The 27,195-nt window shown below is 42.2% G+C and overlaps 1 protein-coding gene across 3 annotated transcripts in view; it reads left to right on the forward strand.

Moving 5' to 3' along the window:
* The window catches only part of AFG2A (AFG2 AAA ATPase homolog A), a 238,094-nt gene that overhangs the window by 55,902 nt on the left and 154,997 nt on the right, over positions 1 to 27,195 (forward strand). For all 3 annotated transcript variants that reach the window (XM_074228357.1, XM_074228358.1, XM_074228359.1), the window contains exon 14: positions 4,490 to 4,616. In XM_074228357.1, coding sequence (XP_074084458.1) covers positions 4,490 to 4,616 — 127 coding nt within the window. The remainder of the gene's footprint in view (positions 1 to 4,489; positions 4,617 to 27,195) is intronic.

Here is a 27,195-nt window from a genome sequence, read left to right on the forward strand (position 1 = left end):
ACTCTGGGTGCTCCAACTGTTTAAAATGTGACTATAAAATGAGGAGGTTGCCATTAGAGCCAGTGATATTTCTCAATCATTGATATACAATCACAGTTTTGCAGGATTTAATCCTGAGATTTGGGGTGGTTTATCATAGGATTTGTTATTGCTGTGGTTTGATTGTTTTTTTTCAGTCATGTCTGACTCTCAGTGATTCCCTTTGTATTTTTTTTTGTTTTTTAGCATAGATACTAGAATGACTTATCATTTCCTTCTTTAGCTCATTTCACAGATGAGGAAATTGGTACAGTGATTTGCCCTGGATCACATAGCTAGGAAGTGTCTGAGACCGGATTTGAACTCATAAAGACTAGTCTTTTAAATTCCAGACCAGGTGCTCTATCTACTATACCAAAGCCCAGTTGAAGATTTAGTCTTTATTTAAAAGAAAGGGTTTTTTTTTTTTATTCTTGACAGTTCCTTGGTCTCCCTTCGGTACTGCCCTTAAAACAGAGGAAAACAACTAAGCAAAACTGCCCACAAAAGACAGTGTATGCAGTATTAAACACCATAAACCTCACTTCTCTAAAATGAATAGGCACATAGACTTCACCATTTATTCTTCAGGAGGTTCATGATTGTGGGGTCCATCTTTTTTTTCATTTATGCATCAATTGTGCATCTTGTTCTCTTACTTATTCTGGGCCATTTGATACAACTCTTGCTATAGTTTCCCTGAATTCTTCATATTGGTTGTTCTCTATCAAATAATCCTGTGTCATCATTTGTTCTGCCATTCCATGATCATTGGGTACACACTTTATTTCTGGTGAGATATGGATTTATTCTTGTTGAACATTAAGGGTCTGGTCTGGGTAGATTGTTGAACCTGGAGTCAGGAATCCAGCCTCAGATACTTCCTAGTTGTATGACCCTGGGTGGTTCACTTAAACTCTCTCTGTCACCATTTCCTCAACTGTCAAATGGAGATAGTAGCAGCAGGGTGGTTGATAGGATCCAATGAAATGAGATTTGCCTGGCACATAGTAGACACTTATCAGATGCTTGTCCCTTCCCTTCCCCTTTTAGTATTAATACCTGTTATCATTATAGCCTTCAAAAAAAAAACTTTCCCCCAAATAAAACTGTAAATGCTTAGATGTTATAAATGTTGTAGGATATATGTTGTAGTGTTCCTCATACACAGCAAGGAGACCTTGGTTTAAGGTTGAGCCAAAGGTTATACCAGACTGCGATGTGAAATGATGTTAAATGATGGGACTTTTCTCATTCCCGTGGCCTGGGGCCAAGGGGGAAATGATAAAACAGAATTTCAGTGCTCATTTCCTTGCGTCTCCCTGGAATGATAATTCCCATCTGTCTGCTAAGGGTCCCGTCACACATAAAGCAGCTCCAGGAAGTGACCCCATCCTCAGTGGGTTTGCCAAAGACATTTGGGTCTGGAGAAAAGAAAGGTGTGTTGAGTAGAAATAATCCATCACATTTCATCATTCCGTGCTCTGTGTTTCCACTACCGACAACATATCCAGAGCCCAAAAGATGTTTCATCTTTGGAACCAACTAATAAGGTTAAAATGAGCAAAAATCCTAGCATTTTAGTTACTGAATATTCCTTACACCATACCAAGGTTTTTAACAGAAGAAGATACAATGGCTAAGTCTTGGTTCGAAATAAGTCCAGTCAGCTTGCTTTTATAAGCCTATGCTCAAACCTGGGGTTACATGGAAAACAAATAGGCATCCTTGTTCCCAAGTAGCTCATGGTCTAATGAGGAAAACAGCAAGCAAACCTCTTAATACATAGGGGATGTATAGCAAGTCAGCTGGAGCCAATTATTTGAGGAAAGAGTCTAACAGTAAGGGAGATCATCAGTAGGGATATCTCCTAGAAGGTGGGATTTGGGTTGGGAGCAGAAGGAAGATGGAAGCCATTGTGGGGAAGTAAGGCATAAAAACATTGGAAAGGAAGGAAACCAGCTTATAAATGCAGCTTTATGAACATCCAACAGATGATTTTGTTTTTGATCCTGAAGGTAATAGGGAGCCATTGGAGGTTTATGAAAAAGGGGTAAGGGAAGAGACAGAAAGTCTAGACTAACAAAACACTAATGCCAGCAGTCCAGAGTATTGCAAGTATGCCCCCAGTTTATGGAAGAAGAGGAAGGGCCAACATTTGTATTCTTAAAGACTAGAGGAACTAAGGTTTTGAGATGCAAATTTGGGTTCAAATCTTGGCTCTATCTCTTATTTACTCTGTGTGATATTGGACTTGACCTTTTCATTAACACTTGGCCTGAGATAGCTTCTTAGTTGAGAACATTAACTCTTGCATTATTAGGAGAATTGAGACCATTTGCCAGATTTTCTCTTCTTCCTTTCTCTTAATATCTTCCCCCACCTTCTCCTCCTTTGCTTCAGTGTCTGTTGAAGAGGTGACCTTTATCTTTGCCAATGTAAATTCTACTGCATGTACCCTTGATTCCATCCCCTCATCTTCTCTAGCAGATTGCTTCCACCATCATCACTTATCTTGCTCATCTTTAGTCTTTCCCTATTTATGTGACCTCCAAACATGCCTTAGAGTCTCTCCCGAAAAACCTCTTTCTAGATCCCATCATTTCTACTTCTTCATTTCTTAATCAAAAGTCATGAAAATACCATCCAGGTTGGTATTTTCTCTCACTTTATTCTGTGTTTGTGCTTCTGCTCTCATTGGTCAAATGAAACTACTATCTTCAGTTATGAGACATCATATAATTACCAAATTGGGTGGCCATTTTTCAATTTCCAGCTTTATTGACCTTCTACAGTATTTGACATTATTGACACCCTCTTTTCTTAGACACCCTCCTCTGTCACTGCTGGATCATTTCTCAGTTTCTTTTTCTGGGTGTCCTCAGGGCTCTGTTCTGGACCCTCTTCTCTTCTTTTCGATACTTTCTCACTTGATCTTAGCAGCTTCAGTTATTATTTTTATGAAAATAATTGCCAACCATAGGCTGTCCTAAGCATCAGGCCTGTGACATCAACTGCCAGTTAGACTGTCTTGAACTGGATAACCATTTCAAAGTCAACATTCTTCAAACAGAACTCATTATCTTTACCTCCAAACCCTCTACTCTTTCTTGACTTTCCTATTACTGGTGATGGTACCACCCTACTTCTAGTACTTAGCTTCACACACTTGATATCATGCTCCTTTTTTCATTCTCACCCCACATACCCAATCAGTTGCCGTACCTTCTGCTTCCCCAACATTTCTTACAAACTCTTCTTTCCCACCATTCCTTATTTATCTGCCTCCCTAGTATAGACTTTCATTATTTCACCACTCAACTTATTGGAATTGATCTCCCTGAATCAAGTCTCTCTTCATTCCAATCCATCTCTTTGGAGTATAGACCAGGGGAAGGTTTTCTGAGTCATAGGATATATGTACAGTTCAGAAACTTTTGGGGCATGATTCCAGATTACTTTCTAGAATTGCTAGACCAACTCACATCTCCACTAAGTATATAAGTGTGTTTGTTTTTCCTATAACCTGCAAGCATTAATATAATGTTTTAAAGCTTACAATGTCATGCATATGCATATACACAGATGTATATATTTCTATAATCTCATTTGATTATCACAACAGACTTGTATGCTCCCCTATCCATTTCTTATTTCTTTTTTCTTTTTTTAGGTTGTTTTGTAAAGCAAATGGGGTTAAGTGGCTTGCCCAAGGCCACACAGCTAGGTAATTATTAAGTGTCTGAGACTGGATTTGAACCCAGGTACTCCTGACTCCAGGGCTGGTGCTTTATACACTACGCCACTTAGCCTTCCCCTCCCCTATCCATTTGTAATTGGAATTATTTCCTTTGAGATCTAACTTGGTGCCTCGGAAGGACTTATTGTGTTCCTTTCCCAACAGCTGCTAGGGTCTTCATTGCCTATCCTCTCATTTATATTTTAAGTGTTTGTGTGTGTGTGTGTGTGTGTGTGTGTGTGTGTGTGTGTAATATGATTAATATGTTATATGATCTGACATGATATGATTTGCTATTATATTTTATGTGTGTGTGTTTGTGTTGTCTTCCTCATTAAAATGTAAGCTCCCTGAGAGTAGAGAAGGTTTGCCTTTTGTCTTTCTGTCTTGCCTTGGCTTAGTTCCTCATAGTCAACATTTTATAAATGACTGCTGATTGATTGATTCTTTGGTATTTTTTCAGCTCTCTTGCATGACTCCCAAGAGAATCGGGGAAATGAGATTTTAAATCCCATTTCCTGCTTTGGCAGAGGCTTTATATGTTTCCATATTCTTCCTTCCTGGCCAATAATGGATTATGACGGGGGAGGAAAATGTCCAGCAAGATTATTTTACCCAATTAAAAAACATTTTACTTATATTTCAGAGATGATGAAAATCTTTTCTTCTTTTTTTGGATGCAGAAGGGTTATGTTATTTAGTATGCACTAAATTTTCATTTTTTAAATGTAGCTCTTCAGGTGCCGGAAATGTAGCAGACCGTGTTTTGGCCCAACTCTTAACAGAAATGGATGGGATTGAACAGCTCAAAGATGTGATTATTTTGGCAGCTACCAATCGCCCAGATAAGATTGACAAGGTAGGAAAGACTGCACTGCAGCATCTATCTAAGATCCAGGACTTTTTTACCCAGATGATTCTCTGATCACTTTTTCATTTAAGAACTGAAGAAGAAAAAGCGGGGGTGGGGGGGGGGAGTCCTCCTGTTATGGTGAGACATCGTATGTGAATTAATATTGATGAAAATCTTTGCCGGCACCTTTGTATTTCTCCTCAAAATCTTTTTCAATTCAAATTAACTATTCATTTGTTGCTGCCAGTTTCTTTTTTTTTTCCTTGAGTTTCACTGCAACCTATTGTAATTCATTACCCTATCTGTTCCCTAGACTTTGTGTTTCATCTGATTTAGTTCTTTTGAAAGAAAGAGAGAATGCTGAGCTTGGAGTCAGCAAGACCTGGGTTCCAGTACCCCTGCTGATACTGAGTTAAGTGGTACAGTGGGAAAGAGCTGGGCCTGGAGTCAGGAAGACCTGAGTTCAGTTGCTGAAGTTAGCAAGATCTGGGTTCCAAAACCCCCTTCATACTCTAAGCTGGGTGGTCCAGTGGTGTGAACTTAGTGTCTGGAAGACCTGAGTTCAGTTCAGACCTCAGACTCTCTCTTAGCAGTTGAATGACTCTGAACAAATCACTTAACCAACATCTACCTGAGATTTTCCATTTGTAAAATGAGGATTATCATAGCCCATATCCCATGGTGTAAAAATCAAATGAGATTCTATTTGTACTTTGCAAACCTTAAAATTCTATATCAGTGCTAGCTGTCATTGCTATTAATGCCATCATTATCACTATTCATTTTTAACTAGCTCTGTGACCCTGGACAAGTCACTTCCCTTTTATGTACTTAAAGTATATAAAGTATGCAAAGTAGTTCCCTATGATTTAGCTACTGTATCATAGCTTCTCCCAATCCATACATCTGCTTTCCCAAGAAATGTTTGATGAGTATCTCCTCTTTTTTATCTAGAGTCAAATATAAGCTTTTGGCTTTCCAAAGCTATTAATAATAATGATGATGATAATGATGATGATGATGATGATGTTAGTTGTTGTTTAAAATTTGTAATGTCCTTTACATTTTTATCTCATTCAATCTTTGAATTCACCTTGCAGGTTAGGGATTATGATGATTCTACCCATTTTACAGATGAGGAAACTCAGGGGCTCTGTGGTTTTCCCAGGTCCACAAAGCTGGATCCAGACTCAGGTCTCCTCATCTCCAAGTCCATGGAGCTGCTCTTGATAAAGGAGATTCTGAGGTGGGGGGGGCGCTGTGACATTGCCCCCCTCCCACTTTCTGCCCCAGTTCTGCCCCATCTCTCAGGGGTCTGGAGAAAGTTGTTGTTGAGCCTCCAGGACTTCTGTCCAAAGGCTGGCTGTGGGGCTTTACCATTATTGCTTTTCCTTCCTTCCTAGACTCATGGGATCACTTCTCTGACCCTGTGATTTGCCTCAGGGCATTTTACTGGCTTGCACTGGAATTCTTTTTATGGAGCTTTGGGTCTTGGTGGTTTGGTTTTTTTTTTTTTAATGGAGAAACTGAGTTCCTTTTAGACCCAGAAGTTAGCATAGTGCCTCAGACACTGACTGCTCTCAGCATCAGCTGACTCTTTAGACATGCCTAAAGACTCTTCAGGTGAATGTATGGGTAGAGCTATCCCTGCTTGGGCTGAAACAAACCCTTCTTAACAGCTGAGGCTGGCTGTCACCAAGAATGGGAAGACTGGGGAGCTTGCCTTCTGTTGGAAAAACTGGGGATGCTTCCTTTGGAGAAGCAAAGACTTCAAAAGGCCTGGCACCCCTTAAATGTAGACTTTTGAGGCATGTCCACTCAGACCCCGCAATCAGTGAAGTCACTTTCATCTCTTTGCTCCATATGGCAGAATGGGTGGAGTTCTGGACCTGGTGGTTGGGAATCCTGGGGCAAATGCTGCCTCAGAAACTTCCTAGCCATGGGATGTGGGGCAAGCCTCTGTCTTCATCTGTAAAATGAGGGGAGTAGTAGACTTCTCCAGAGCTATAACACTCTCTAGCTCTGAATCCCCAGAGGGGAGCGCTAGGGAAAGGGGGATAAGTTAGAGAGAGAGACAGACAGAGACAGAAAATTGACAGAGAGATTGATTTTCTCTTGGTGTAAGAAAAAATGCTCTAATAACCCAAACAACCTCAAGGTGGACTATGTTGCCAAAGGTGCTGTTTGGTTTCCTTTCATCAGAATTCTTCAAGGGCAACTGAAGACCCCTGGTTGAATTTGTTGTAGAGTTCTTGTCCACAGGGGCTGGGCCTCTGAGGACTCTGTCAACCCTGGGATGCTCCACCATGGTTCTGGGCCCGTGGGGATTGGCAGCTTCCTGTGCCATATTGGATCAGGCCTTGTGCCAGTCCTGCTGGTATGTCCCAGAGCTACTGTAATGGCTCTGTGGTCGGGGAGAGCCATGTTCAGATCAGTTTCTTCATCCTTAAAGTGGAGGTCTGGTCCCTATCTTCTTTGAGAGACTCAGATAAGGTCATGGGATGGTGAAAGCAACTGGAACTGTGGAGGGGCCCTCCTCCCCTTTCTTTTCTGCAACTTCCAATCTTAGAGTTACATTATTCACTGAGGGTATCACAGCCTGTCTTTTGTCAAAGTCCCTGAGCATTCCGGTTTCTTCTTCTGTAAGATGAAGGGATTGAGCTTATTGATTTTCAAGGGCCTTTCTGACTCCAGAGGTGCATCCCATAGTCTCTCTCTCACATACATAGAGCATCTCATTGCCTCTCCTCCCTTTTTAATCCCCTCTGGGGATCATTCTGGTTCTGGACTAGTCCTAGAGATGTTAGCAATCCTGGAGTCAGCCCCATGATTTCCCAGGATGAAGGAAGAGCAGAGTAAGTCTAGACTATTCTAGATCTTCAACTCTGTTCTAGGAGCAATGGGACAACAACAGGAATGTCTCTTCTCTTAGGTGTCTGTGTTTCTGTGGCCTCAGTCAAGAGTGGCACATGCTACACACCTTCCCTTGGTAGTGTATGACACAAAGACACTTCTCCACCGACTACTGGATACCACATTGTATCATGATCAAAGGCCCTGGGTAGAGTGTCTCAGATACCTTGGCTGTAATGGAACCTTGAAGATCATGGTGGGCCAGTTCCTACTTCCTGCTGTGTCCACATTATTATATGTATTTATTATCTTCAAATGTGCTGGATCTCCCTGGTAGAATGTAAGCTCCACAAAGGCAGGACCCCAGTTTTTTTCCTTTCTAGCTGGTCGCCCACATGGTGCCTCTGACACTGTGGAGGCTTCTGGGATAAATCCTGCAGAATTCCTTCAGGGTCCATGCCCTTTGACAGATCATTTGGACTATGACTTGGACAGCTTGGAGCCTCAGAAAGGTGGACAGGAGTTGAAGGGGAGTATCCGCCTCTGTTTTTGGTTAGAGTGTGATCTGCCGAGAGTCTCAGCCTTTTTTGTTCTGAGCTCAGATTAGCAATCATTCTCGGTGTCTTGGAGATTTATTTCCTTTACAGGGGAGGTTTGTTGTTTGCTTTTTTTTTTCCTGTCAAAACAGTATGGAGACTATTTGTTACCCAACAGTAGTTACACGAAAGCATCAGTGCAGGGAGAATGATGGATACCTGCTTGTGGAAACAAAACCTTTTCAGAGACAATCCATTAAACTTCCTGTTTCAAAACCAGTCAACCCAGTTTTTGCCACCTGGTTTGACTGAAGAAATTGTGTGTGGGGGGGGCAGGGGGAGGCAACAGAATTCAGTGGAAAGGCTTTTGGAGTCCTGGGATTCTATTTTTGAATTCTGCCTCAGTTTCCCTTTCTGTTCAAATGAGGAAGTTGGATAGAATGGCCTCTGCTCTAGGTGTATATAATCTCATGTTCCCTGGACTCTGAAATCCTGGAAGATAGCTCTCTTGCCATAATCCTGTTTGGGCTCTGGCCTGGTCTGGAAGGTTTAACTAAGAGGGTTTTCAACATTCTTCTCCATTCATTCATTCATTCCTACCTCCCCCTCCCTGTGTGCCCCCTACCCCTAGAGATCTTGAGCCTGACAGCTTGTGTCCAGCAAACACTGGGGAATGAAGGGGCCCTGCCCGGCCTCGTCTCCCATCTGCATTTCCATTCTGCTCAGCCAGAGGGGTCTGGGGGACTGGTGACTGTTCTGGGTCCAGGAATTGATACAGGGAACTAAAGGATCCGATTGTTTTACCTCATGCTGGTCTCGTTTTGGAATGTCAAACACATTGGCTCTGATGGGAAACACAAGCGGGAGGGGGTGATGGCTTAGGGGGGTCGGGGAGAAGCCATCCCTGGGGTCTCGTTGGCCCCTTCCCCTTTGCCCCAACATCCTGTCTTGAAGAAAAGTTGCATCCTCAAATGTCCTATTTGCATAAGAATGACAGGATGTGATCAGACAAATGAAGATTAATGTGATTACGTGATGTCAGACCGGCCCATTGTCTGAAGATTGATGACAGGCTGCATTTCTTCAGAACGGCATCAAGCAGGGTTGGAGTTTATTGGGTCTTTGTTGCTAGTAGATGCCTATTGTGGACATGTGGATGGAATGGCCACTTGGAGTACCTCGGCTGATGGGGGGGGGGGTAGGCTCATTTTGGCCCCTCAAGAAAAGGAGGCCTCAGGCCTGCTCTCTCCCTGCCCAGGTGTTTTTCCCATGAATAAAACAGCCTCCCCTCCGCCATCCCCACTCATACACATGTGGTTTTCTTCTTTGAGATGTGGTTTTAATTTTGATGTAGACACTGTCAAATTGACTACTTTCAAATCATTCGACCGTAAAATGCTAACACTATCCTTAGTCTGGAGACTCAGACTTTGCCTTTGTATCGTCTGTTGAAAACCGTATGTGGTCATTTATGAGGGAGTGGGGTGGGGTGGTGGCAGTGGTGAGACCCTTCACCCTGGAGTCAGAGATGCTCAAGTGGGAAATTGTCTTGGACACTTAACTAGCTTTGTGACCCTGGGCAGATTATGTAACCATTCTTAGCCTCAGTTGTCCCAGCTATAAAATAGAGATAATTATGACCCCTATCTCACAAGGTCATTGAGAGGATCAATGAGATAGGATTTGTATGACACATTATAAATTGTAAAGCACTGTTTGAATGTTAACGCTTCTTAGTAGCTTTTATTATATTATATATTATGTATTTTATATAACTTTTATTATTATAATCATTTATGAAAGTGAATTAAACTTTACTCTTCTGATTTATGTTGTGTTTTGGATAGGTGTGAAACCTTGGAGAGTTTTATTTTATTCATAATAATTTGTTTTCCTAAAAAAGAATGTTTTATTGATGACTTTTTTAATACATCATGGTCATATTTTATCTGCCCCTTCATGCCTCTCCACCTTGCTTTTTGCTACCCAGTGAGCTTTCCCTTGTAACAAAGAAGAAAAGTTTAGCCGTCCAACAGACAGAGAGCTTTGTTGTTTGCAATAATACCCATGGGCCTTCCGCCTCCAAAGAAAGAGCAGAGATGGGTTTCTTCATCTGCTTTTTCAAAGTGAAAATTGGTCATTATCAATCAGTAAATATTTGTTAGGTGTAAAGCATGTGCTAGCCATTGTGATAAGCTCTGGAGGTACAGAAAAGAGGCCAAAGACAGCCCCTGCCCTTGAGGAGCTTACAGTCTAGTTGGAGAGACAAGGAGCAAATGAATAGGACCAACAAGCCACACAACACAGAATAATAAGGAAATGAAGATCAGGGGGAAGGCCCTGGACTGAAGCAGGATCAGGAAAAGACTTTCTGGAGAAGGTGGGATTTAAAAGAAACCAGGGACCTCTGTAGTCTGAGCAGAGGAGGGAGAGCGTTCCAGAGAAAATGCCCAGAGCTGAGATGGAGGTGGACCCTGACTCTGTTCATTGTCTTGAGGCCACTGGAAGTGCCACCAAATAGTGGGGCAGCTCTGAGCTTATTCTTTCTGTCTTTGCCTTCCTTATCATTCTTAAACTGATTATTGTTTTTTCTTTTGGTAAGAAGAATTGGTCCTTTAGGGAGAAATCAGATTAGATGAATTGCTTGCCAGAACCAGTTAATAGCTGGTGCTGCAGGGACTCAGGTCCTGTTGGTGCCTGGGAAATAGGCTAAGTTGGCAACTTAAAGCAGGAGTCATGGATGAATGAGAAGCCAAGAAAGAACTCCGATGGTCAGATTCAGGAGCTCTTGTCACCAAAGTAATTGTAACCCAAGGAGGACTCAAGAGACACCTGAGAGTTGAGGGTGTCTTCCCAAAATTCTTCATTTATACTGTGAACCTGGAGAGTGAGGCTCCCAGGCTGCCTAGGGAGGGGAGGGTCTGACCCACACTGGGAATGTTGAATAGGTTACAGCTTCTAGGCTGATTGGTTTTAGGAGCGGACTCCATAGTGGCTACTGAGCTTCCATCTGGGTTAAAAATAGAGAGACCCAGATCAAGAATTGTATAAATGCTGTGAAACACTTCATGCTTTTGAAAACATTTCTCTGACATAGAGAGCAGCTAGGGGGCCATGTCCTCATTAAATCTTCTCCCTACAGTTTTCAAAGCTCTTTTTTCTCCACCCCTGGAGAGTTGTCCGGTATGGCTCCTCTCCTTGTCCTCCTACAAAGAGGATTCATGAGATAATGGAAAACGTCTTTGGAGTCTGAGACCCTGAATTCTAATTCTGTCTCTTATACTTATGACTTGTGCTTCTGTTCTCGCAACTGTAAAATGGAGGTGTTGGAACAGTTTAAAGGGTCCTATGCTCCTGCCCAGGGAGGAGGACCTTCCCTAGAACCTGTACCCTGAGCTGGTTGGTCTAACTCTTAAGAACCAGGCCCTTCCCAATACGATTTTCTTCAGTGTTTTAAAGCACAGTTATTTCTCTTATAAATTATCCAGAGGTGAGATAGTATTACAGACTCTGCAGGACCAGCAGCCTCCAGCTGTCCTCCCTAGACAAGCCTTCCTTATTGCCTCCTGGCTGCACTGCCAAGTCCTCCGGAAACGTCTTGGACAGGAGGCTCTTTCTTGTTTCCCTAGGGCCCCACCGGCCTTCCCTACTGCCCCAATTCTGTGCCCTGGTGCCTGGGTTTGTTTGGAAGTTCTTCCCTTGCATTGGGATCCTGTGTCAGCTTGTTTGTGACCCTTTGGGGTGGGTATCCCCATTGGTGATGGCCACATACAGGAGCCATCAGAGTCTAGGGCCTTGAGGAAATTTGGATGTTTCCAGTGAGTCCCCTAGGCAGAGAGGTGGCCCAGGGGACAGAGCACCAAGCCTGGAGTTGGGAAGACTTGAATTTAAGTGTGGCCTCAGTCACTTGCTAACTGTGTAACCCTGGGCAAGTCACTTCACTCTGTTTACCTCAGTTTCCTCATCTGAAAAATGAGTTGAAGGAGGACATGACAAAATCCCCTCCAGTGTCTGCCAAGAAAACTCCAAAAGGAGCCACCAAGAGTCAGACACGACTGAAACAAGAGTGAGTCATCCTGAGGCTTAGTTACCAAGAACTGAGCAAGCCTCTTCTGGTTCCCTGTTTTTCTTTTGCTAACCCTTCCTTGTCCTCCCTTCCACCTCTCCTTCTTCGGGGGACACTGAGACTCAGTGGAAAAAAGAGGGTGTCTCAGCCATGAGCATCCAATGCAGTAATCATCTATTCAATCCCTTCTGTGTTCCAGGCAAAGTGCTGGGTACAAATTAATGAAAGGAAAGACAGTCCCTGCCCTCAAGGAGCTCACAGTTTAATAGGGGAGAAAACAGGACCTAAGAGGAGGGGCAGGGGAGGGGGAGCCAGTGGGAGCAGCCGAGTGGAGTGCCCTGTGTCCCACTTGTTCCTTCTCTAAAGGGAGTTGTTGGGGGGGCTGGAGTTTCTTCCTGGCTCTTCAGGCAGAGGGAAAGGAGGCTGAGCCTCCGATAGGAGTCTCTAGAGATGCCTAGAGGGACCTTCAGGGACACAGAGGTCCACAGAGTGTTCCCTTCCTCTCATGTTTGGTATTGTTTTAATTTAATTTAACAGATGTTTATTAGTCACCCAGTAAAGTTATAGAAAGAAAAGTCATCCAAGGTTGTGCAAAGGAGAAACAGTCACCTTTGCCCATGGGGAATTGACTTCCACTGAGCAGAAACACCAGGTACCCAAAACAAAACTATCCACAGGAGGTAATTCTGTCTACTTGGAGCATTGAGAAGGACGAGGGGTTGGCCCTAGAAGGGAGTGAGAAGGAGAGAGCAGGAGGGAGAGTGCAGTGAGACATGGGGTACAGCCTGGGCAAAAGTGTAGAGGTGGGAAGCAAGGTGGGGGGAGGGCATTCTTTCTGCTTGTCCCCAAAGCCTGGAATGATCCCCTTCTGTCTGACCTTGTCTTCCTTCAAAGCCCCCATTCAAACTCCACTCTCTTATTGGAAACCTTCCCCAACCCCTCTTAGTTCTTTGTTTTCTATTTCTCCCATAGATAGCTTTCTCAGTGTTTGTTTGCATACTGTCTGTATTAGATTGTAAACTCCTTGAGGGCAGGGACCAGTTTTTGCTTCTTTTTGTATCCCCCTCCCCAGAATAGTACCTGACATCTAATAAGTGTGTATTGGTTGGTTTTGTGGACTTTTGAGTGTGAGGAGAAAGCCTGTCCCCTGTTTGACCAGAGCTGGAGCATCCAAAGGACAGAGATTCTCATCCTGGTAGAAGCAGGTGTCTGATGAGGGCAGTGAGTGGGAGGTCTTTGTGTTACTAGCTCCAAGTATATTCATGGAGTATTTAGATTTATTGTAAGGATGTTCTCCAGACTCCACTTCTCTGGTAGAGATGGAGGGGGACCAGGGTCTCCACGGATGGCCACACGTCTGGGATAGCATTGTTTGTTGGTTTGTTTTTTAATAAATTTTCTTACCTCTTATATTTTTTTTTTTTTTTTTTTTTAGTTTTTACAAGGCAGTGGGGTTGAGTGGCTTGACCAAGGCCACGTGGCTAGGTAATTATTTTGAACTCAGGTACTCCTGACTCCAGGTCCAGTGCTCTATCCACTGTGCCACCTAGCCACCCTACCTCCTATATTCTTGCATCACCACCATTTTCCAACATGCTTTTCTCCTCCTTCCAATAAAAATGTGGTGAGACTAACCATCATGTCACCAAGATCTGGCAGCAAAGACCATGTTCTACACCCATAGCCCCCTGCCTCTGAAAAAGGAGGTGTCTTTTCCCATTTGGGTGACCCCACTTGGCCTTCTAACTTTGCAGTAGATGGTTTTGACCACTTTATTCTTAATTGTTTTTCATGCTAAGTTTTGTTTTCCTGATTCTTCCTTTTTCCATTCCTCATTCACAGAAGTCTTCCCCTGCCTTCTCTTTTGCTCTTCTCTGGATCTGAAGTCAGGGGTCACAGGCTTTTGTCCCTTGGGTCTCAGTTTCCTCCTCTATAAAAACGGGGTGGTTGCAGTTGATAGCCTTCAAGGTCCCCCACAGCTCTAAATTGTTTAAACCCTGAGATCTTAGGCCATGAAAGAACATGTCGGACAATAGACAATATTGATAGTTAGTGTTGTGCAGTCAAGGTTTGCAAAAGGCTTGACTTAAATTTTCTCATTTAACCCTGAAGGTTTCACTATTATTACTATTTTGTAGGTGAGAAAACTGAAACTGATAGAGATCAAAGAATTTCTCCAGGATCTGTGTGACTCTAGCAGCAGGATCTGAACTCAGGCCTCCCTAACTCTAAGCTCAACCTTCTGGCCATTGTGCCACAAAGTAGTCTTGGGGAACGTGGAGGACATAGATTGAAGGGGACCTGGAGACACTTGGTACAGAGAAGCCGAGGCAGCCAAAGAAGGGAGAGAGTGAGGGAGGGCACCCCAGTGATGGAGGCTGGAGCAGTGGCTTTGATTTGGGCTTGGATAGATCCTCTTTATTATTCCTCCTGGGCAGGGGGAGGACCTTGGGGGCCCTCTGCATTCCCTTCCAAAATGGTGACTCTAGTCAGGAAGGATACCGGACTCCCACCATATGGGGGGTTGGCAGCATATTAGATATGAAAAGCATGAGAAAAATCATTCTTCTCTGTGGCCTGTCAGTCCCAAGCTCTCCAGTTACTGAAAAGTCCTTCCTTTAAAATAGACCAAAGGGATCAGCTGTATGTACCCCAGGAACTCTGGCCTCTAGAAAAGGCAGAAAGCTGTAAGTTGGCCCCAAGGTGAGAAGTAGCTTCTGGCTGGAGTTGGAGGACAGTGTCATTCGCTTACTTTCTTTTGTGATAAATATATTTCTTTGGGGGATAAGAAAAAAAAAAAAACCCAGGAGGAAACTCATTAAATTGTGTATTTTCTCCTTATTGCCCAGGTGGAAGGTTGGCCTGAGCAGGCTGGTCCTCAGGAGTGTGATGGAGAGCTTGTGCACAGTTGCCCCTGGCTCTCCTGAGAGGACTGAAGAAGCAGGAGGGGTGGGGAGGCAGCAGGGTGCTGGCACTGGTGGGGTCCTTACTATCATTTAGCAACTCTGAATGTGACAATGGGGAGAGCGTCTTTGGGTCCGATCTTAATGTGGTCACTCTGGTTACTTCTATGACTTTGGGAAGGTCACCATCCCTGCTCTCTGCCTCAGGGTCCTCATCTCTAAAACGAGTAGATTCAATTGCATGACTCTGAGGTCCCAGACTCCCCAAGAGCTCAGGAGCTGAGGCTGAATTTCAGAAAAATCTTTTTTATCTCCCATAGAGAAGAGACACATGTAGTGAGAGAAACATGAACCATCTGAGAGGAGAGACAGATACAGAGACAGACAGAGATACAGAGAGAGAGAGAGAGAGGTAGATAGGAGAGTGAGTTAGAACTGGAGAAAGAGAGAGAATGGAAGAAATCTTCAAGGGGTAAATAATGAAAGAAGAGAGAGAAAGATTGGAAGAGAGACCTATGGGGAAAACAGCTAGCCAGAAATGAATAGGGATCGGAAGACAGAGGAAAGGGATTTAGAGAGAGATGGGAGAGGGAGAGAAGGAGGGGATGACAGTCAGACAGAGAGCCTTCTGCTTGGTCAGTGCTCTGGGATCCTGTTTGAGAACTGTCCTCTTGGTGAAGTCCTCCTCACAGCTTTGGGGGCTCAGGAAAAACCCAAGTCGTCTCGCCTTCAGCACCGTTTTTGTGGCTCCATTTTTAGGCACCATCTGGGAACCTTGGGGGTGCCCTGACAGCCAAAGACCAAACTGGTGTGGGGGCCCAGCTGGCTCCCTCTACTCCCTCCTTCCCATTCAGAAGACTGAGTTCCCGCCATTGTTTCATCTTGCCATGAGGTGGCAGCCACGCACCTGCAATGTGGGTTATGGTTTCTATTCATCCTCTTGTCAAAGACCTGGTGAAAACTGAAGAATAGACCTGGTTGATCAGTGAGAGCTGGGCTGGTTAGTTGAATGCCAGTTGAGGCTGCCCTGAGGCCACCTGGATGCAATCCAGACTGGTTTTCTGGTTTAGCTTATAGGATCCTGAGGACAGAGCTACCTTGGAGGCAGCCTGGTCTATAGATAGAAGAGCGTAGGATGCAGGAGTCAGGAAGAGCCCAGGTAGAATCCTACTCCAGAAACTTTTTAATAGCTCTTTGGACAAGTCATTTAAGTCCCTTTTGGTCTTGGTTTTCTCAGTGACTTCTACAATCCCTTCCAGCTCTAAATCAGATCATTTTACAGACAAGGAAGTCAAGAAAATTGACCCAGATGCATTGCTAGTAACAAAAACAGGATTTGAATCCAGGCCTTCAGAATCTTTGTGCATCACAGATGACAGGAATCCGAGGGGCTGTCTGTTCTCACCTTCATCTGAGCAAGTGTCCACATGAATGGATAGATGAAAGAAGGAATGATGACTTCTGTCTCCCTGGAGGTCTCTATCTCTTGGAGATTGTTTTATTTATCCATTTATCTACTTATTTATTTGTTTGTTCATTTGTGTGAGATAGTCAGGGTGAAGTGACTTGCCCAGGGTCACACATCTATAAAGTGTCTGAGGTTGGATTTGAACTCAGGCCCTCTTGACTCCAAGTATTCTATCTATTGCCCTGCATAGCTGCCCCTTGGTGATTGTTTTAGGGAGGATTCTTGGTCAGATAGGTAGTGATTCACCTAGATGACATCGGAGGTCCTTTGCAGCTTTGAGATTTTATATGTAATTCTGTGATCCTCTGCTAGTCCCCAACAACATCAGTGACCAGTGAGTGGAATGGTTCAGTAGGTAGGTGGTGAAATGAAGAAGACCTGAGTTCAAATCTATTCTCTGACATTTACCAGCTCCATGTAAGCCTAGGCAAGTGATTTTACTCTTGTGACTGTTTCTTCCTCTGTAAAATGGGGGCAGTAATAGGACTTAATTCACATGAAGATAACATAAGATATTTCTAAAGCACTTTGATAGAAATGCTTGCTATTTTGAGGAGACTCTTCGAATACAACTCTTGTGATCTTCAAACTGGACAGGACCTAAGATTCTAGAACTAACTAGAAACTTGGCTTGATCACCTGGCTTTTTAGGTGGTTTAATTTTTATGCATTTATTAAATGAGCATTGATAATGGGTATAATGATTAAGAAGGCTGCCTACCCTTTGAGAAGACAAGAAATACAAGACACATGCCTGTGAAGTCATGCAAAACAATCAAAAAATAAACATTTAATAAGCACCTATTAGATATGAAAGGGAATTAGCTGTGTTTGGGGAGGGAAGGTTTTGTCAAAGAAGGTGTTTTTAATAGTCAGTTTTAGAATAATAGATCTAGAATTCGAAGGGTCTTTAGAGACTGTTGATTCCCACTCCCTTATGTTACAGATGGGGAAACTGAGGCATGGGGTTTTGGGGGGTTTTTTAGTGACTTGTTCCAAATTGCCTAACTAGTAAGTATCTAAATCAGAATTTGAACTCAAGTCTTCTGCTCATATCAAGCAAAGTATTAATTTCAGATAAAAAGTCTTTGATGGACAGGGTTTTAGATAGCTTGCTTAGTTTGAAAATTATCTTAACCAACTAACATTTTTACAAATAAATTTTTATTGCTGTCTTTACTTTTTATGTCATCACAGTCTCCCCCAAAGAACTATTTTTCCAGACTGTTTTGTTTTCATTCAGTCATTCATTAAGCAAGCAGTTATTAAATTCCTACCTAATGTACTCACAATGCTCCAAAACAAGGTCACTTCCCTGATGTCTCTTCTAGGAGCAGATTTCCTCTTTGGTCCTCTGCTACCTGAGCAAAGCATGGCCTGGTAGTGGCCTGACCCCATCTGGCTCCACTGCCCTTCCCTGGCCTCAGTGACAGAGTTTCGAGGATAGGTGACTACCCTGGCCTACATGGTGGGCAGAGTTTTGAGAGAGAGAGAGAGAGAGATGACAACAGCCAAGTTTCCATGGGTTGATTTTTTTTTTTTATATCCACTCCTGGCTAAAGAGTCTTTCATTCAGACAGTGAGAAAAGCCAAATGCTGTTTCCTAAGCAGCTGGTTCAAGCTTCATGTACAAGATAGAGATATAAGAAAAACAGTGGCCCAGGCAGCACTCTGACATGTCCTCTCCTGGTAATGATCATTTGAATAGCCAGTACTCACATAATTATGTAATGAGATATAAATAGATAGATAGATAGATAGATAGATAGATAGATTTATGTGCATGCTCACATCAAAAATGTATGCATTATTTGTGTATATGTAAATTATGTTTATGTATATTATGTATGTGTGTATATTTTATAGAAATAATAGTTGTGTCTATTCTACATGTATGTATTGTGCCCATAGGTGTGTGTGGGCATGTGTGTATCTATGTGTATCTCTAATAATAGCATGTATATATGTATTAATAATGGTTGTCCTTTGTATCTGAAGAGAGCACACCAGCAAAGTTGAGGATGGCCTGACTGACATATTGTGTTTGTGAAAGGCACAACATACATATACACATATAAATGTATAGATATGAAATAACATGTACGAGTTGTCATTATCATCCTCATTTTACAGAGATTGAGCAACATTAAGCAGCTTGCTCAGGCTCCCACAGATTGGAAGTTATCTGAGGTCTGATCTGAACTCGTCTCCCCCGACTGCCCATGTCAGCACCATTCACTGTGTCCCTCCTCAGAGTCTGTTTCTTGGTTACAGTTTTTGAAAGACTCATTAGAAGTCACAGTAGTTTATAAAATGGTTGTACATTGGGTTCTCTAATATGCATCATTAGGGCAAAGTAAGTATTGGGAGAAGTAGTAGCTAAATGGTAAAAGGGAGGAGGGAGAAAGAGAGAGAGACAGAGAGACAGAGACAGACAGAGAGAGAGACAGAACAGAAAGACAGAGAGAAAGAGAAGTGGGAAGGGGGATTGGATATGTAGATTGAGGAATCATCTGCTGGGAGGTGATAAATGAACCCGTGGCTGCTGATAAGGTCCCAAAGCAGAAGGACTATGCTGGAAGAGTTCTGACTGACTTTTGTGTCACAGACCCCCTGCTAAAACCTGTGGAGAATTCCTTTTCTAAATAATATTTTAAAATAATTGAAGGAAATGCAGGATTTTGAAAGTACTAAGTCTAAAGAAAGTAATCAACATAAGTATCCTGTTCAAAGATACACAACTAGAAAATATCTATATTTAGGATTTGGAGTCTGGTCTCTCCTTACCCCAAGTGAGTTAAGGTAACTTTAGGGACCTATTGGAAATTATTGAAAAGGGAACTTAATTGATTATCCCTTTAAAAAAGTGATTTTGTGATCAATAATGTGCTAGTCCCAAAGAGGAAGGAAACCCAAACAGAGAAGACAGTTAAACAAAATTTATTCAAGGATGGTTTTGCAGTCAGTAGAAATTGAGAGACTTCTCAAGCCTGGTTTCCATTAGCTATCTTGGAAGCACAGAACCCATGAGGTCATAAGTGGTGACTATAGCTAGAAGGCTCACAGGGGTGGCAGCTTCAGAGAGGAGATGGCAACACTGATTGGAGAGCCAGCTCCAAGGAGGGTTGGTCTTGGACATTCTAGGACCATGATTAGCTAGGTGGGTAGGCTGGCCCATCTTTCTCATCTCTACCTAGGATGCAGGAATCTGCTACCTGTGGAAACTAGGGTGCCACAAACAGATCCTACTTATTTGTGTTTAGTTTTGAGATTCTACCATTATGGTAATTTAATTTTGCCAGTTTAGAGGCATAAGGCAAGGTAGTGAAGTTGCCTGGATTTATCAGGACAATAAACAATCACAATGTATATACTCTAAACAGAGATTTCTACTGTGTTATCTCTATGTAACCTTGACTCCTGCCAAAGAGATTGGCCTTGAGATATGTTTTCTTGACAATACAATAAGGTCTTTGGTTTATGGAGTTAGAGTTTTTCCCTGGGATTCTGTATCTGAATCTTAGCCTAGATTCCAGGAGAGCCAAAACCTCAGCATCTTAATATGAAAGAGACAAGACCTCAACTTTTGCATACATAGACACTATGTTCTCCAGTAAGTAATATCCATTTATTTATCTTCCCCAAGAATGGATGGCATTGTAGTTACAGATGTACTAAGTAACAAACATATCTGTAAACATATAAGGGTTTGGATTTGGAGGGTTCAGATGCATTCCTGTTGAGGTAGCATAGTCTAAACTCTCACTGGGAATTGTGGGGTTTGGAGGTTTTGGGGTTTTTTTCCCTCTGTTCACAGACTGAGAGGAGGGTGATGGAACCATTTCTCAGTTTGGATTGCAGGGCAAGAATACACTTGTCAGGCTTTGAATGAGTGTCTATGATGGGAGGCAAGAGATGCTTGGGGTGAATGGCAGAGGTGGATTGTACCTGAGAAATGCCTTTGCTTTCTCTTTTCCTTTTCAGCAATTTTCCCTTTCCTTTCCTTTTCCTTCCTTTCCCTTTCCCCTTCCCTTTTTTCCCCTCTTTTCCCCCTTCTCTTTCCTCTCTTCCCATTTCCCCTTTTCCCTCCCTTGTTATCTCTCTCTCTCCTTCCCTCCTCCAAATCCTCCCCTTTAATGATTAGTCAATCAAGAGGTGGACATTTTTCCCCTCGGAGAGCACAGTCCCAATTCTGTTCTCCCCCCCCCTCCCCCAGTCTTGGGAAGGTCGTGGCCAGGTGCAGACCACCAGCCCATTGAATCCATGTTTAATAGATCTACCTCAGGTCCGCATCCCTTGACCTCCCTAAGTAGTTACACTTCCTGGATGCATTCTGTGGCAGAGATGCCAGTCTCAGACATTAATGAGAATAATGACCACAGCAGCAGGTAACTTCCACATGGATCCCTACTGAGCTTTAGAACCACTGGTGAAGGAGGCCTCTCATTATCCCCATTTTATTTAATTTATTTATTTTAGTTTCTACTAATCCTCTTTTTTCAAGGGTTTGAGTTTTACAATTTTTCTCCCTCCCTCCCTTCCCCCCTCCCAACAGAAGGCAATCTGATATAGGTTTTTACATTGGCACACATGATAAGCATCGATGGAAACTGAATGTTTTGTGAGAGAAGAATCAGATCCAAAAGAGTAAAAGAGAACATTAGAAATTATCCTCATTTTATAAAGGAAGAAACTGAGGTTCTCAGAGGTTCCTAGCATCTGAAATCTTTTTATCTGGAATGGCCATGTTAGGTCAACCCCACTGTTGTTGTTTTTTAAACAGAACAGGAATCTGATTCCCTGAGAAGAGATTACATGACCTGTCCAGGCTCATCCAGCTAGTTACTGTCAGAGACAGGATAGAAATCCAGGATCTAAGGTTAATGGGCATGGGCATGGGCATGGAAGCACAAGTTTAAAAGACCAGTGCCCTAATAATGATTTAGCACTGAAATTCTGGGTTTCCTTTCCTCCAGTAGCTGGCTGTCATGCATGCATTATGCAGATGACAGCCACTTCATATGTCAGAGAACAAAAACTAGCATTTACTGCTGAGGAAACTGAGGTACCCACATTTCATCAGTCTGCTCTTGAAATCAGCTGAGGATATGGTAATAACAATAGCAATAGCTAGTGTTCATGTCATACTTTTGGGCTTTGTTGTTATTTATAGTTTCAGTGATATCCAACTCTGTAACCCCATTGGGGTTTTCTTGGCAAAGATACTGAAGTGTTCTTTTCCAGCTCATTTTACAGATGAGGAAACTGAGGCAAACTGGGTCAAGTGACTTCCCATGGGTCACACAGAAAATGTCTTTCTCACTTCAGGCCCATCCATGCTCTGTTCATCACCCCTAAGCCCACTGTTTCATATTCCTTTCTACATATACCCCTCAAGTTGTGTCTTATACATATTGGATATGACTGACTACCCGATTCCATTTATCTGGAGATGTCCCAAGAATTTGGGGAAAACAGAGGTCAGAAATATTCTTAAGTAAAGAATCAAACACCTTGCAACTTATAACCTAGAAGATTCCCTTTACCTTGTGTTTCTTTCATACAAAAAGCATCTTAACTGGAAGTATAAAAAGTCTTCCTACCTTTGAAAGCTCACTTTGGCTGTTCCTATAAGGTAGTCACTATATTGTTCCCAGGGTTTCCTTTGGAGGCCATTTCCTCCGTTGACTGTCTCTATCAACTCTGAAATTGGAGATTCAAACACTTCTTTGTCTTGTAAACAAACACACAAACAAAACTGTCCACATCCCCCTGAAATGTCAATATAGCTTTCCAGAAGGAAGAACTTCCAGATTCCTGTTGAGGTCAGAGATAAGATGTTTTCATAGGTGACTGAGGAAAGCTGGAGGTCTTCTCTTCCTGGAAACACCCTGGCTCATGAAATACAGGAGTTATATTTTTCCACTTCACTTCCAGTTATATCATTTGATCATTTCACCGTTCAGATTTTGGTCCAGATCCAAAACTCTGGTGGTTATATCTAAAATGCAAAAATGTTGTTCAATCTATTTCTTTAAAAAAAACATTTTATTGATGCCATTTGACCTTGTTATTTACAATAATAAAATAAATGATGATAGAAAAAGACTGACTTTTTAACTTCATGTGACTTGGTATACAACAATCTTGCCCCCTCCCCTCAACCTTTCTGTCTGAGATGGCTCTATATTGTTTTAGTATCTCAACTGATTTTTTTTTTTTGCAAGGCAGTGGGGTTAAGTGACTTGCCGAAGGTCACCCTGACTCCAGGGCCAGTGCTATTATTGATCATCATGTCACCCAACTGCCCCTCAACTGATTTTTTGATGACTTAGTGTTGGGCTTCCTTTTCGTGATTTTTTTAAAAATTGACATTGTTGCAGCCAATTATATTGTTCTTTTGGTTCATCTTATTTTACACCAATTTTCCCAATGTTCCTGAGTTGCCCATATTCATCATTTCTTTCTATATAGTAATAGTCAATAAATGGGAATATTGGAGTAGTTTTGTGAAATCTGTAGATGATATGTGAAGGCCAGTAGATGATACAGGAAAAAAGTTTAGAAACTCAGAAAATGCATAAAATATAGGTATTGTATTAAATGAATATTTTAATATAATAAACAATTATTAAATATTAATAATTTAATACCATAATTATTCATGCTTTTCTGGTCTGAAGGGAGGGCCAAAATATTTTTATGTGGATTTTCCAGATTGTTGGTGCATTGTACTCAACCCCCACAGTGTGGAAGGAGTAACTATATTCTTGTTCTCCAGATACAGAGAGTGAGGCTCTGAGAAGAAAAGCTCATAGCACATTCACACAATTATTGATGGTCACAGCTGAGATTCAGAGCTGTGGCTCCTGGCTCCCAGCCCAGTCCTCTTTCTACCATATAAATACTATATTGCATTGATTCTCCAAGTGTGGTCCACACACTCCTGAGGCTCCCCAAAATCCTTCAAAGGTGTCCACAAGGTCAAAACTGTTTGCATAACAATATTAAGCTGTTTTCATTTCTAATACGGTAAATATTAGTGGATGGAATCCTCTCAATAAAAGCTCTTTGTGGGGGATGGGGGTCCTCAACAGTTTTTAAGAGAATCAAGGGGTTCTGAAACCAAAAAATGGAGAGCTGCCGCTATGGGGCAGCTTTGTCATGGATGGTATAGTTTGCTCCAGATGTCTTCATGACCTATGTGACCTACAAGGATTATTATTGCTCGTGTTTACACATGCTGATAGCAACACCTTCAGGACCATCAGCTTTGATTACAGAAGGGAAATGGTCCTTGATTATAATTATACATAGATTTGTTTAGGACCGGTTTGGAAAAACATGAAGCCTGAACACAGATGGAGGCATCTCTTGGGGCCCAGGCAGATGGATACACTCTGGGCTGAGGAAGGTCGTATGAGTGTTTTCCAAGTACATTACAAACATTAATCTAACTATCATTCTTTTCTGGGATAGTTAGCAAAACCAATTTAAGGAGGAAATTGAGACCATCTGGCAAGAATTCCCTAATGTACCCCCATCTTTCCTGAGATATATCACTCTTCCCTAATCTATCCTATTCTCTTTCCTCTTCCTCTCTTATAGGTAGCCTTTATTTGCTCTGGGACCTTACCTCTCCCCTAGGAGTTCTAGTTTCCACTTTGTGGGTTCCTACCTTGCTGCCATGCTGAATTCTCCCCAAACTAAAAAACAAGACCTCCCCAGGACCCTGCCACTTTTTCCAGTTTTTCTAATTCCTTTCATTGACAGAATTAATCAAAGAAGCAGCCTACACTGGAGATGTCAAACTTGGTGTCAACTCCCAATTGAAAAATATTTAAGAAAATAAATAAAATTGCAATACATTATAGGTGTTCCTTTTTGGTTTTCTAGGTCAACATGCAGAGCAAGGATTCATTTCTGTTTGAGTTTGACCCCCTGACCTACACCAGGATTTTTTTACTATCTGTCCCTCTATTTCCCTAATTCCCTTCATTCATGTCTCCAATTCTCTACTGAACTCAAATCCTTGAAGGTCACCCAGAATCATCTCCCAAAAATCCACTGTTTTCTCCTTTATGACTCTCCTTGACTTCCCTGCAACCTCTGACATTAAACCAATTTTTCTTTGAAATTCTGGTCTTTCCTTTCTATGACCCTCCCATTTCCATTTCTTCATTTCATAAAAATAAATAATTTCTATGATTTAGTTATTTGGTTAGACACTGCACATACAAACTTAAGAACAAAACTGCATTGCCTTCAAAAAGCTAACTTTTTAACTTAGTCTAATAGCATCCAGCATTCACATGGGTTTGTATATGCTTTTGATCCATATTACAACCCTGGAAATAGATGGCTCTTGTCATATACCCATTTTCCAGATGATGAAATTGAGTCCAAGAGGGATTAAGTGACTTTTTCAAATCACAAAGCTAATGAATGTTTGATGCAGAATTCAAACTTTCTGAGTATAAGTCTGTTGTGGCCACCATCCCATCCTTGTCCATTGTTATCTGTTCAGTTGAGACTGAACTTCTGGAGACCATCAGTCTTTCATGTTTCAAGTATTGCAGTGTGTATAGCCCTCTAAGAACTCAGGAAACACCCCATTTGCCAGGGCTTAGAGGTGAAGTCTTTGAGTTTTGGGGCTCCCTAGAAGGGCCATCCACTTAGCTTGAATTGCCCATTTCAGAATGAGAATGTCAGAAACCTTTACAGGATCATGAGAAATGGGATGTAGTCAGTGGTCTTTGGGAGCCCTGATGTGGGTGGGTTTTGACCATTATGCCCATTTCAGCTGCATGGACAGTCAACCAGAGGTCCCTCTTGCTCCCTGTTAGGAAGTCTCCCAACTTTGCATAGGGAGGAGCAATTGACTAGAGGTACTAGCTAATGGATTGAGTAGCAAACTTGATGGATTTGTCAAGTCAGGGAAAATAATTTGAGAAGACCTTCCTCTGTCTTACTTTTTTATTTCTTTTGTTGATTTTGAGGTAATTTGTTAATTTTTAAAACTAGTTCATTTTTCTGGAATATAAGTGCCCTGGATATTCTTTTCCTCAATTTTTATTTTTGATAGGAGAGATTGAGCTTTGGACTTAGGAGATCATCAGTGTGGAAAACACCCTCTACCAATACTCATCAGTGACTCATCTGTAATTAATAGTTTTGATTATTTTTATAAGGCATTGATGTGTCCAATGATTATGGTCATATAGGTCCTATTCTTTAGGAAAAAGATTAAGCCTCAGTTTCCCTCATATCAATTGCATCCAACACTGTGACACCATTTTGAGGTTTGCTTGACAGAGGTCCTGGAGTGCTTTACTGCCATCTCCTTTTCTACCTCATTTTGCAGATGAGGAAACTGAGGCAAACAGGGTTGAATGATTCATGTCTTAGGGTCACAGAGCTGTTAAGTGTCTGAGGCTTGATTTGAACTGAAGATGAGTCTTTCTGATTCCAGGCCTGGCACTGTATCCACTGTGTCACTGATAACCACTCTACTTCTCACTTACTTTGGTTCTCTGGGCTTGTCCTTCTATAGGCATGTTCACTTGGGAGATTTTGGAAAGGACCCCGATTTTAGTGTCTGAGACTGCATTTCCATATCTTCCACTTGTTGCTTGTGTGACTGGTGACAGGTCACTTGGTCCTCTAGCCTCAGTTTCCTTATCTGTAAAATGACGGGGTCAGAGTAGATGATCTCTGAGGCTTCTTTGAGCTGTCCACCATGGGACCATTCCTGTGGCAGCAGGTGTATAGGGCTCTCAACCTGGAGTCAGAAAGACCTGAGTTCAGCTCCTGAGGACTAAATTCAGACATTGCTTAGCTGTGTGACCCTGAGAAAGTCACTTGACTTGCATTTTTCTAATTTCTTGCTCTGTTTAACCCCTGCCTCCCACAGTTGGTGTGAATATCAAAGGAGATATTTGTAAAGTGCTTTGGAAAGCTTATATCAATGTCAACTATTATTTTATATTGCTATTATTATTATTATTATTATTATTATTATCGTCCATTTCATCATTATGGGATCTTATTTGGGAATTATGAGTTCTACCTAAACATAGTTTGGTTATTCAGGAGAATTTTAATTATTTATAAACTTAATTTTATTGACTATATTCATTTTTCTTCCATTTACCTTTTTTAGGGGCCATGGATGGTAGGGATGGATCTTCTTAATGGATCCCTTGTAGATGGGATCTACACCCTCAATCTGAGAGCCCCTTAGACCACCAAAGGTTCATGAGTCTTGGCCAGAGTCGCTTGGTCAGGACATATTGGGCGATGGCCTTGAACCCTGTGTCTGTCCTTTCTATCCATGGGTAACAGTGACCCCATCTGAAACACAGCATGGTGACAGAACCCTGGGAAGATAAAATGCTGGGGATTCTCACCTCTCTTTTTCATCCTCATGACCCCTGGGATGCTTTCCTGAATCATCAGGCTTCTGACACAATTCTCATTGTGATTTCCCTCCCAGCAAACTGACTTGGTAATGTGGTTCTTTTCTTATTTCATGTGTCAAGTAATGGATTGTTCTTGTTTCCCAGTGGGCCGACCAGTGTTCTCGCCCACCTGTCCCCCACCTTCTCCCTTCCTCCCACAGCTGCCGTCCTTCTCCAGGAGGTGAATGAACACAGGAGCACAGTTTACACTAAACAGTATTTAACCTCCCCCAGTGCTATTACTGTACTTCCTGTTTTTTATCCACAATAAGGGGGTGCTGAAGACCTGTCTGTGTACA

Source organism: Macrotis lagotis, chromosome 3, assembly GCF_037893015.1.
Source record: "Macrotis lagotis isolate mMagLag1 chromosome 3, bilby.v1.9.chrom.fasta, whole genome shotgun sequence".
Lineage (NCBI taxonomy): Eukaryota > Metazoa > Chordata > Mammalia > Peramelemorphia > Peramelidae > Macrotis > Macrotis lagotis.